The 12,003-nt window shown below is 34.1% G+C and overlaps 1 protein-coding gene and 1 long non-coding RNA gene across 7 annotated transcripts in view; one reads left to right on the forward strand and one right to left on the reverse strand.

The window, feature by feature from the left end:
* Nucleotides 1-471: 471 nt before the first annotated feature.
* On the reverse strand, nt 472-7,047 carry LOC123327081. Its single transcript, XR_006541537.1, has 2 exons — nt 5,659-7,047; nt 472-2,639 (listed from the first exon to the last, which is right to left on the reverse strand). It is a non-coding gene; the product is annotated as an uncharacterized LOC123327081 (long non-coding RNA).
* Nucleotides 7,048-7,759: 712 nt separating this feature from the next.
* Nucleotides 7,760-12,003, forward strand: part of LOC27208349 (mitogen-activated protein kinase ERK-A) — a 32,772-nt gene continuing 28,528 nt past the window's right edge. For 2 of the 6 annotated variants that reach the window (XM_039291933.2, XM_039291934.2), the window contains exons 1-2: nt 7,798-7,933; nt 8,129-8,300. In XM_039291933.2, the coding sequence (XP_039147867.1) occupies nt 7,837-7,933; nt 8,129-8,300 (269 nt within the window). In that variant the 5' untranslated portion in view covers nt 7,798-7,836. Of the gene's footprint in view, nt 7,964-8,128; nt 8,301-12,003 lie in introns of all 6 variants that reach the window. The other 4 variants (XM_039291931.2, XM_039291935.2, XM_039291930.2 and 1 more) reach the window with 4 other exon arrangements.

The following is a 12,003-nucleotide window of genomic DNA, read 5'->3' on the forward strand; positions in this document are numbered from 1 at the left end:
TGTAATAGTTTTTTATTTGAGTCGAATAAATGACCCGTCAGTTGACTAAGGACAACGCCGAGAAGAATTATTTAACGAAGGTTTTTATTGAACTTCTTTATTCTGATATCAGCTTAAGACTAAAAATCAAATGTAAATTGGATTAAGAAGAAGCCTCAGTATTTTTACAATATTTGTATTTCAGGAAAGCCTCGCTCTTGGATTCTTAAGGTTAGGACAATATTCAAAGAGAGCAGTCAAATTTGTTTAGGTCAGGATGTTTACATGAACGGCTAAGTGCCGCTGCCAAAGAATTCTTTATTAGAAACGAATGCTGCGCAGCTGGGATACATTATGGTATAGTTCTTTGAAATAATTGAAGTGGCCGACTTGGACCACCCATTTTCACTTAAAATTATACTATTGATTTCTATTTTGCATAGCGTTACTCTTATCATTTTGTTTCCTTATATTTTTATATTATTAATTGAATTTTGGCAATTTTGGTTAAGAATTGTTTGGGTTAAGTTCCAGGTTACAATTGTGTTTGGTTTTATGTATTTTATTATTTCTCGTTCGTGTGTACTCGCTTAAAATTAGAAATTGGTTTAAAGTGTTTAATAATATTGGTGACACATTCATTTTTTATTTCTTCATTTTCGGCATTATAAAATTTAGTTTCTTTTTCATTGTGTGTCTGTGTAATCTATCTGATAGCCATTGGAGTCTGGGTAAGGGATTATTTTAATTGTGTTTATTAGCGAAAATTGAATGGGTATGAGGGATATGATTAATAATTGGTTATCATTATAGTTAATCCAAGTGGATTTTGTAATGTTTAAAATATTTTACACTTACACTTTCAAGTTTGTCATAGTTTAGTAAATTTGGTTTAAACAGTCCGAGTCTGGAAAGCTGCATTTCTATTGCAATCGGTTCGTAGTCTTTGCTCAAAATAGTCAACCACGATGTCTATTTAAGTTAAATAGATTTTTAAGAAATTAATTATTATTATTATATTTTCTTCTCTTTAATTTTTTGAGTGTATAATATTGGATGCCCAGCGTATAAGAAAATTTGAGCAGGTCCAGTAGTGTCATGTTTAATTTTTTGGTTGTATGTGTAGAGGATTGTTTCTATCTTCCTTAATTTGACTTCTTCATCATCAGATGAATTGATTGTACGAATTTTTTCATTTATGGTTTTGTGTAATCTTTTGACGTCTGCTACCCCGTTTTTTGCTGTATTAAGCTATAATTTGATTTCTTCTTCTTCAAGCCAAGCTAAACTGGAGAAAGCTCCGCCTCTGTCTGCCTTTAGTAATTTGTTAGTAATTGGTTTACCTAATTGATTAAAAATGCGCATTAATGCGTCTCTGCATTCTATCCAATCCTTAGTTTTAATTTGCTCAAGTGTAGCGAATTTAGAATAAATATCAATGCAACTGATGTAATGTTTTCCCTCAGTTGAATAAATATTAACTACAATTTTTTCTCGGCAATGTTCCGGTTTAGGTGTTATTTTTAAAGGCATTTTGGTGTTTATATGTTCTGTTTTAGCCAAATTGCCTATGTTGCATTTATTTGGAAAGAAGTGGTTTTCTTTAAATAATTTTGTAATTTTCTGTATACCAGGGTTTAAAAGTTTTTCATGTGATTGAAGTATGATTTCGTCACAGAATCCACGTGATGGATATACATTAGAGGAAATAACCTCACAATTGGACAAGCTCGGTTCACTTTGTAAAGAATTCGAAAAATTGGGAAATAAAATGGCTATTATATTTCGTCGATAGACATTTTAGTTTGTTCACTGTCTGATGGTCTTAGTCGTTTAGTTATCGGCAAGCTTGTATTCTAAGATGTAGATGGTTGTTCTAGTTGAGGGTATGTATTCCTTCTAAAATGTATTGTTTGGGGATTTTGGGCTGTGTTGGTATGTTGTGGGAAAGGATTGTTTTGAATAATGGGTTGTAAGTTTATGTATTGGTTGGATTTGAAAAAATTATGTGCGTGTCACATTGGTGGGTTGTTAGTTATCTGATGGGTATAGCTAGGTCTAAATGGTTGCATGTATTGATTAAAATTAGGTTGGATGGGTTGGAAATATTGTCTGTAACTTGGGCAATATTGAGTTTGAACATTTGTATTGAATTTATGTGCTTACGAATTCTGATTAGAATTCGAGTTTTTATTACGGTATTCTGGGTTTTTATAAAATTCAAAATTAATGTGTTCTTCATTAATTCCCTTATTTTGTGCAATGGTAATTAAGGATCTTAAGGTAGTTTCCTTATCAGTATCTTAATAGAGTCTTTAATAGCCTGAATATAAATAACAAAATCCGATTGGTTACCTTCCAAGTGTAGTTTCGAAATTAATAATTGACGTCGTCTTTCCGCTTCTTCGCAGAATGCTCTTAGGTTTCCTCTGTATGGTGTCTGCCTGAAGTTCTCCAGTAGTTTGTAGTTCGATGTTTGGTGTTTATGTTCTGAGATTAGTCTGGATTTGAGGGTTGGCCAATCTTCGATGTTCAGATGTCCCAAAGATCGTGTTACTTGGACGGACAAGTTCCTTTCGATGGCTCCAAGTAGAATCCTCTGTTGTCGCACATTTTCCACTCGAAGGTTCTTTTTTCGGGTACTTTTTGTATCCTATCGACTGTGCCAGTAAAATTAGATGTAATATTTTTTTTATTTAAGTCGAATGAATGTCCCGTCAGTTGACTAAGGACAACGCCGAAAAGAATTATTTAACGAAGTTTTTTTTGTGACCGGTTTGGACCAACCAAATACGTCACTATATATACTTTATATGGTCGGCAACGCTTCCATCTGCCTGTTACACACTTTTTATTTAGTATACCCTTTTACTCTACGTGTAACGGGTATAAATATTATATTCGAACTCGCTCTATAGTCTTATGTATTCCACCGTGAGAAGCTAACGGACTATTGTGCGCTTGGAATACCACTATTGATACTAATTCAGTGAGTTTTCATGCATACTCATCATGCTTTTGCTAGCCAGATAGATGTTCTGCCTTCCTATACACATAATCGTCTCCAGTCCTAAGATTCGAAAAGTTTTTTATTCGGATTAACCTTTGCTAACAAATCCTAGTAATTTTTCAAAGTTTAAATCAATGAACAAACCTTGCAAATCTGTAGCTGTTATTTCGTTTTCGTTTACACGCGATAAAGAATCCGGAACAACGCTCAGAGTACCCTTACGATGTTTAATTTCAAAACGATATCTCTGAAGAGCCAACGACCATCGAGTTCATCGTAAGCAGATGATTGGACATGAACAATTTCGACGAGACATGATTAGTTACAGTCTCTAAAATTTCGCAAACTATCCCCGCCAAATATTACTGCTCAGTCACAATATACACTAGTCGGCATAAGTATTTAAAAAAAAAAAAAAAACTTTTTGAAGTCGGTTCTTTACTAAGTTGGCAATTTTTTCCAGTACGACTTTTGGCTTGTGTAGATGTTCCTTTGCAAATTGCAAGCGTATTAATTTTTTAATTCACATTTAAGTCCCATCCTTAGCAATATATTTGTCTTCATGCCCTGTTTTCTTAAAATTTGCGGTCACTGATTGCCTTACGTTCACTTTTTGTCTTCGCGGTCAAAGTCCACTGAGTTGCAACGGCTTGCGGTTTTGGATGATGATGCTAGTATTGATGATCTAACAGAGCCTTTTTACCCATCACCATTAATTAATTTATGCTGTTTTAATAACGTTTAAAATCCAAAACAATTTAAGCAATTTTTATTTTACACCTGCTCAAAAGCAGGATACCATTTACTAAATGAGCTTGTCAAAATACCTGTGCCAAACAAAAATTTGTTGTATGTGTGGATTATTGTTAGTAGAAAGAGAATTCAATGGAAATGCAATGCATTTCGTGTACTAAATGTTCATTATTTGCATTGCTCATCGTCTTCGCACTGTTTGTTAACGATATCAAGCGCAAACTAGTTTAAAAAAAAAGCTGGCTATTTTGTCATAATACTTATTTCGACTAGTGTAGTTGCGCTGAGTTTCTTTAAAATGAATGCTATCAGCCGCTCGCATCCTTCTTGATACTGGCACAAGCACGGCTCGTACTGCAGACTGGCTATCATCACAATGAATGGCGAGTGGCTTAGCGATGTCCGGGCTACTTAAAACCGGAGTTTTACAGAGTCGACTCTTGAACACCTTGAATGCTCCTAACGGTTCAGGTGTTAAAGAAAGCTTCTCAGGCCTGGAAGTGTTTTCAGCATCGGAAAATCGGCAATTGCTTTCACCTTTTTAGGGTTGGTTCGAATACCATCATCACCTATGATGTGGCCAAGATATCGAACTCTTCGCATACAGAAATGACTTTTGACAAAATTGATAGTTCATCCAGAACGTTTGATTTGAACGGATATCTCTCTGAGGATGTTAAAATCACTCTCGAAGTCAGGTGACACTTTGAAGAGGACGTCAAGGTAGATGAACAGATGCGCAGGAAAATCTTTATTCATTAAGCCGGACATAGTGCTAGTGGAATTACATAGACCGAAATGCATCTCCATATTGATAAAGAGGCCTTCCAGGTACTGTAAAGGCAGTTTTATCCCTCGACTGAGCTTCAAAAGATACTTACCAATAGCATCTTTTAAGATAAAGCATAAATTCGGCTTTAGGTAACCGACTTAAGATTCCACTGATTAGAGGAAGTGGATACGCATCCTTTTCAGTAAGACTATTGACCTTGTGGCAATCTAAACGAATTCTCACTTAGGCTGGTTTTGTAACCTAGACAATAGGTGAAGACCATGCGCTTTCTGATATCCACTGTAAGCGAAACGGGGAAATACGGTTGTTTAATAGTTTTTGCATTCCCTACGTCATTCGAATAAGTTATCAAGCTAGTCTTGCGAAGGCCTTTATCGGTAAACGACGGAAACCCCTTTGTTACTATAACAAGCTTGAACTTCCTTTCTTCAGTTATGTCGTGTTGATTAACTCCGACCTTACTGACAACTTCGCTTGATTCGAGTTCGAATATCTGCAAATCTTTGGAAGAGGGTTTTACAGTCTCCAAAAATCTATCCCCAAGTAAAGATATTTTTTTAGAGAAGGCAATATGTTGTATATTTCCATGTGCTGTGGTAGCACTTACATTTAACGACTTGTACACTTTTCCTCATGACACTAGTTCTTTAGCTAATTCGACGCGCCGTAATCAAGTAAACCATAAACGTTACGACTTAATACATGAACAATTAAGAATGAACGATGATCTCGTGTTCCAGTAGGGATAGAACATAAGCATTTCCATTGAGTCTGCAGCGACCCACTGTCTGCCAAGTTGTCAAAACAAAAGTATGACTTTGTAAATTCAGGTAAATTTTGCACTTTACGATGCAGTAGACTGCCACAGCTAATTGGAACGGCAGGTATTGTAGAGGGTGTTGCTTCTAAATTTGCAACAACCTTTAATAGGTGATTGTTGATTTATGACGAGCGGCATTCGAAGTCTTCGGTTTGGGGTGCGACCTCGTAATGCCGAATAGCGAGTTTTTTGTACACAAATCGGTTTGTATAAGTTAGCTGTTTTACAGCCGTAAAAAAAGATACGCTTTTCCGACAAACAATTTTGTTCTCTGTGTCCATCTTCGCGGCAATTCAAGCATACCAAGCAAAATGTGTCAACTTCTAATTCGCTTTTGATTCGAATCCGACTTGTGAATCTGCTCTTGGAATTAACTCCGAGACTCCTCGTCTGTAAGGGATCATTTTAGCGTAACCGTGTGAGTGTTTGACATCGTCTAAAAAAGCTTCGCGTTGGCACAAATTTCTCTTATTTCGGGTACATTTTCCGCAGTAGTTTATGCTTTATTACAGGTCTTAAATTAGTCTTGAGAACACGAGCTAGTTTTCGGGTGGACCATCTTATGCAGCTGATCGATTAAGACATTTACACTGCCATGAAAACCGTCGAGTGTCTCATTAGGGTTTTGTTTCCTACTTCGAAACAACCACTCAAAGTCTAGGTCGTCCCTTAATTGGCGAAAATGACAAAGCAATGCGGAACATGTCTATCCCAACGTACTTCACACACTGATTTGTGGTATCGCCAATAAAATTCGTTGGATTTACGTTTAATTCGCTAACATGCCTACAGGGGACTGAAATGTGTCGAAGGATATCGTATATAATACTGATTTTTCTCGTAAGGGAAGGGTAAAATAAAGAAACAGATTTAATTGTTTCTTATCTTTCGACAAAAATAGTCACAAAGGACAAGAATTTAGAAGTTTAAAATTTGTAATGGACAAAGTTTCGTTCTAAAACAAAAACGTGTTTTATTCCAAGTTTACTTTTGCCATACTTTTTCTAAACCTTTTAAGAAGAATTGAAATTAAATCCTTATATTAGTGAACTGGGGGAGTTAAAGTTTGCATCTCTATATTCCAAAGCGTTTGAAACTAACAAACAAATTTCCAAAGTGAACTTTGAGCAAAGATTTGGGAAATTCGACAGGGACAGATGATCAACCGAAGTTGGACGCTTACTTAATTTCACCTCATCATTCCTCAATTTAGGAAAATCTTCATTTTTGAAATTAATTTTGGACAAGAAGAAAACTAAAGTTCTCAAGCATTGTTTTCCCTAACAATTAAAATTGAACAAATGAAATTTGTTAAAATAAATTAAAGTTGCAATTTTGAAAGAAAAGAAAAATTTGAATTTATCTATGAGTCTTAATGACTTATTACTGTGCTCACTAAGGTCCTTCACGTTGGATGCCACTTTTTCTTTAATAAATAAAAAATTATGTTAACACGTGATTCAATATTTCACACGTATGCCACTTTTTACACACTTTTTTTTTCGCTGACAGTTGGCGAAAAATGAAACTTCCAGAAACTCTTCTAAATCATCGATGGCACGGCAGTCATACCTGACAGCTGTCAGAGCCAGTGATATTCTTATCGGTAGCTACATGTCGATATCTTATCGGTATGGTCGATCATACCAAATATTGGTATGAGTAAAAAAAATCGTAGACATAAATCTGGCCGATTAAAGTGGTATATACTAAAGACATCAACAGTGCTAGCTTTGCAGTCGCTATAGGCGGCGCTACACATTGTACCTCTCCGTCTTGCTCGTGTTCACTTGCATAAAAAATGTATGAAAAATAAATAAAGTAACGAAAATCAAGTTTTATAAATCTGATAGTTTTTGTTTTAAAGAATGTTCAATCATCGACCATCCTCCGTTGCAATACTGGTGACTTTTCTGTAGTGGGTAGACACATATTCTAGCTGTACATTTAAGGCTTCTGAGTAGTGAGGTATTAAAAAATGTTTTAATAATGTAATAGAAAAGCAATTTAAGGATTCGTTTACACTTTATTAAATATTTCGCTCCTGCTTTTGTGTTAAAATTTGTTTTCTACATTGGTTTGTGGTCACGTCTTAATAGTGAGAACAGTACTTTTAGTTCTGATAACACTGCATTTAGATCTGTTAGTTCACAACTGGCATATGTCTCCTTTTTTGTTTCGTTTTAATGGGCAATAATGGTTTAAATTGGGAATATAACAAGAAGTCAAAAAGTTTAAAAATGTCCATAGAAATATTTAACCTACCATTATGTTAATATGTTATGATTAATTTCATCGTTTGATACCGATTCTAAAACAAAAAACAATTTCAACGCAATGACTGATCATTGTTCAATTATTATATTAAATAATTTTATTTGTGGAAATCGTGGCTGCCGAAAGACTGATGTACCTTGTGGGATCGGATTATAATTGGATCAGATAAACAAGTTCTCCGTTGACTAGTGTCGTTAACTTAACATGTTCGTAATGATTTACGCCGTCGATTTTGATAAACCATATTTACGCGTTTGTTTTAAGATTAAAAAAGAGTTGAGTAATATATTCATATCTTTAGGTATAATCTTGTGATTAAATTCGTAATAAAGTAAATAAAGATTTTGCAATTTTTTATGTTCACTTAAATAAGATAAAGTTAAACATATTCAGATGTAATAGTGTTATTATAATCTACACATATATACATTGCGAATTTTGCAGATACGTTGTATTTTGTATCATAACAACTTTAGTGGTATTTTAACTTTTCCAGAACAAACGTTAGTCATGGAGGAATTTAATTCGAACGGATCAGTAGTTAACGGTACAGGATCTATGGAAGTTCCTCTATCTAATGCTGAAGTTATAAGGGGACAAATATTTGAAGTGGGTCCTCGGTATATTAAACTCGCCTATATAGGTGAAGGAGCTTATGGAATGGTTGTGTAAGTACCTAATAACTATAGTCGATTTATTAAAAATAAAATTGTTTTCAAGCCTTTTAAATCTATAATGTTTTCACACCAGTTTCTTATTGTTCCTTTGCCCATTATTCATAGTTTTTTGATCGTGCTCTATATTAGTGCTGCGCAATGATTCTCCTTCCAAAATGCAGTAATACTCAGAAGTGTCTTCGCTTGTTTTTATTTTCTTTTGTAAATGTATTACATTTTGTTCAAGTAAGGCAAGTAAGTCCGCATTCATGGTATTGGTGAATCAATGTTATTATTCGAAAATGCATTAAATATATTCCCATCAATAATACGCAGTACTACTAAGCTGTGAAACACTTAACGAAATAGTTTCTCAAATTTTTAATTTCTTTCTTTTTCTCTCGACGTGGCTTAGTTTTGTTTTTTCTTTGACAAAAGCTTCTTTAAGGGTCAAAAAAACCGAGTTTGTTTTCATGCAAAAGCCTAAATTATAAAAAAAGGGAAGTCAATAGCTTCCGAGTCATATTGATGCTGTGCACAACACAGCAATCACGGTTGTTCAACGCAATCAGACAATTTCTCGTTAAACTTGGATATGCTTGTTAAAGTACTCCTTTACTCGGTGCCTTATAACTTTTTGTTTAATGTTTTTGATCACAAGTAGGGATTATTCATTCATTCATTAAAAGTAAATTTGGAGCCTACATATTATTAGATTTATGCTTTATTTTTGTTTTGCTCGTAAACGGAAAAACAAGAGAGAACGCCATATTCGAGTTGCTCGACTCGGAAATGCCAACGCGAAATTGCATAATTTTTCTATCTTATCGATAGTTATTGAGGATTAAAATGAGAAAATATTAAGCAAAAATTTATAAGTGTGAGCGTGGGAGTTGTGGGCGTTAGAGTGGGCGTGGGAAAAAGTTGTTTGGCATATCAAAAAATTTTTAAAAGTTGGGCGTTGCAGTTTTAAGCGAGAGTGGGCATGGCAACATTTCATTTTTCAGTATTCAAAAATAAAATGAGATTTTGTTGAATTATTTTGTTATATTCTAATTAAACATTTAAAAAGCGTCCAACATATTGTTATTTTTTTAGTTTCTTTTTATTTGAAATTAAAGTTTTATATTTTTTGAATAAGGTTGAAGTTTTGAAAAAAGGTTATTATTTTGTTAATTTTTTCTTCCGTTGCACTATGGTCCAGAATTCGTTTTTTTTGGCATAAAGTCTAAATTTTTATGTCAATATATCGTCCTTAAGCAATTATTTTCTAATACGAAATTAATCATATAAATAAAAACCAAAAACAAAATTGACCGAAAGCTTCACAAAATCGTTTTATGAGCTTTTAAAGGTGAAGTGTTAAACAGCTGATTGAGAGAATGCAATTCCAGCTAAATTATTTGCTTACTTTTGCACGTAGTACAATCGTTAATACGCATCCAAAAATTATAGTAAAATATGGAAAATAAATGCCAAGGTATGATGTTTTTAACTTATGTAGGTAATATATGTATAGTTGTACTGTTTTTATGTTGTGTGACATCCAATTTATGTGTATTTTAACAGAAAATTCTAACGTGTCCCCTGTGTTTCGTGGAGTATAACTAATTTTCTGACAATTTCTGACAAAAGTTAAAAACGTCAGTTTGTACCTTTAACTATTGTCTTTCACGGTAAAGTAATATCTTTTGCCCATTTTTGCTCGTTTTCTTAAAAATTTGATTTTATATAGGCAAGTTCGAGTTCAGACATAGCGACCTTCTGAACATTTGGAGGCGTAACAATAGGCAAATAAGTTATTTTTCAGATTACGTTTATTCCGCAATCAACAACAATAATCAGGAATCGAAAAAGACAGAAGAGATTGACAAAAAAAATAGTACATTTTGAATTATTTATTAAAAAAAAACTGCCCGAGTGTAACAGACAACTAGACCGATTTATTTCCAAACATACCAAGTGGATGGCGTCTAAGATAAGAATTCTTGTTAGTGATTTTGAAAACTCCAAGACACCGAAGCAAATGGCCGAAACTTATCTTAGCAAAATGCAGGAGAAAGATTAAAAAGGAAACTGAAAATGCGAGTGAAGCCCGGAATAAGCTTTACAAAAGGGACCGACTATCACATGCAAGGAAAAATAGTTGGATCAATTGGATGAGTGATATTTTCCACAGAGCGATTGATTACTCGGACCCACTATTATCAACAATTAGTTTAAAAGAAAGAGAGAGAAAAAATAGGAAAAACCACTTCCGAAGGCAGTAATAAGTCTTTTGGAAATACAGTCTAATTTTAAACCTGATCCATGAGACAAAATATTGGATTCACATTCTGATTCTCATTCGAGTTCAGATTCGGAAATTTAAAATGTAGAACTAGAAAAAGAAAAGGGGGATTATTTTTAAAACAACAATATACACGACTTTAAAAAAAAAAAAATAAAATAATAAATCGTTGACTCCTGAGTCATACCAGTAGTTAATATGGGAGGCAAAAGAGGGCGTGGTCGCACAGACTCCAAATTTTGTGCGCAAACTATTTGTGATTTAACAACAAAATGTACAAAGTTCCAAGTCTGTATCTCAATTTTTAGACTTTATGCCAAAAAAATCGAATTCTGGACCACAGTGCGTTGGTGGGTAGCAAATGCGTTAATTGATTGACCCCAAGTCTCTGTTTGAAAGCTTATTCGTGTTGAAGTTGATAGTCCCGACTTGGTTAGTCGGCTAAAGTTCTCTGTTCCAAGTAGATTCTTCACTAGAAACTAATCTTAAATCATTGTAGATTTATAAATTGCATAACCCTTACAGAGTATTAAGTTTTGACTATACTAGAATTTATCATATTATCTGTAATGTCTGCCATTCTTAAAACAATCAATTCTAACTTTTTTGTTAATCTTATTAATATTTACACTGCGCTACATATGGCAGACGGCGAAGCTGAATACTGTTTTCTTAGCAAGAAAGTTTGAAGACGCATGCATCGAGAATAGGACTGTTCTTTTTATTCGATGCTCATATTAATGACATTTGATTCGGGAATGAGGGCCAATGCTGATCGTTGAAATTCTGGTTTGGTATAGAGAGGTAATCCTAGAGGAAGACAAGTTTGATCCGAAAGTAGGCCGAAAATGACGGCAAAGCCAATGACGCGTGTTACTGGGAGTTTTTTGTTGCCGCCTTCATGAGAGTGGACTGTCAAGTCAGAGAGCTGCTTATCCTTATGGTTGCATCGACTTACTATAGCTGATGTCCAAAAGTCATTATTAATCTCATATTGATTTCCATAACGCATTATAGTGCTGCTCAGGAACTCTTGGTTGACATTAACGTTAACCGTGCTTGAAGACAGCTAACAGAAGGCGATTAAATACTTATATAGCTCATAGTCTATCACCTACGAAATTTGTTATCCCTTGGTACAGTTGGTAGTTATTTCTTCTAGCAATAAATCTTCTAAACGCTACATCTAAGGTTAATTAACTTGCCATATTTTAAGTGTATGGATATTTGGCTGTACAAAGGAATACTTAAAAATATTCTTTATATGTCGTTGTTCCGTTATTCTTTAATCATTTACCGTATGAAGATGAAGCATTTGCACAGAAATTTGTATTTTCCCTTCCACACAAAGTTTCCAAAATCGGAATTCACTACAATATCCTATTATTTGTTCTAATTTATTTTAATTTCCTTGTAGAGAGAGAG

Source organism: Drosophila simulans, chromosome 2R (assembly GCF_016746395.2).
Source record: "Drosophila simulans strain w501 chromosome 2R, Prin_Dsim_3.1, whole genome shotgun sequence".
Classification (NCBI taxonomy): Eukaryota; Metazoa; Arthropoda; class Insecta; order Diptera; family Drosophilidae; genus Drosophila; species Drosophila simulans.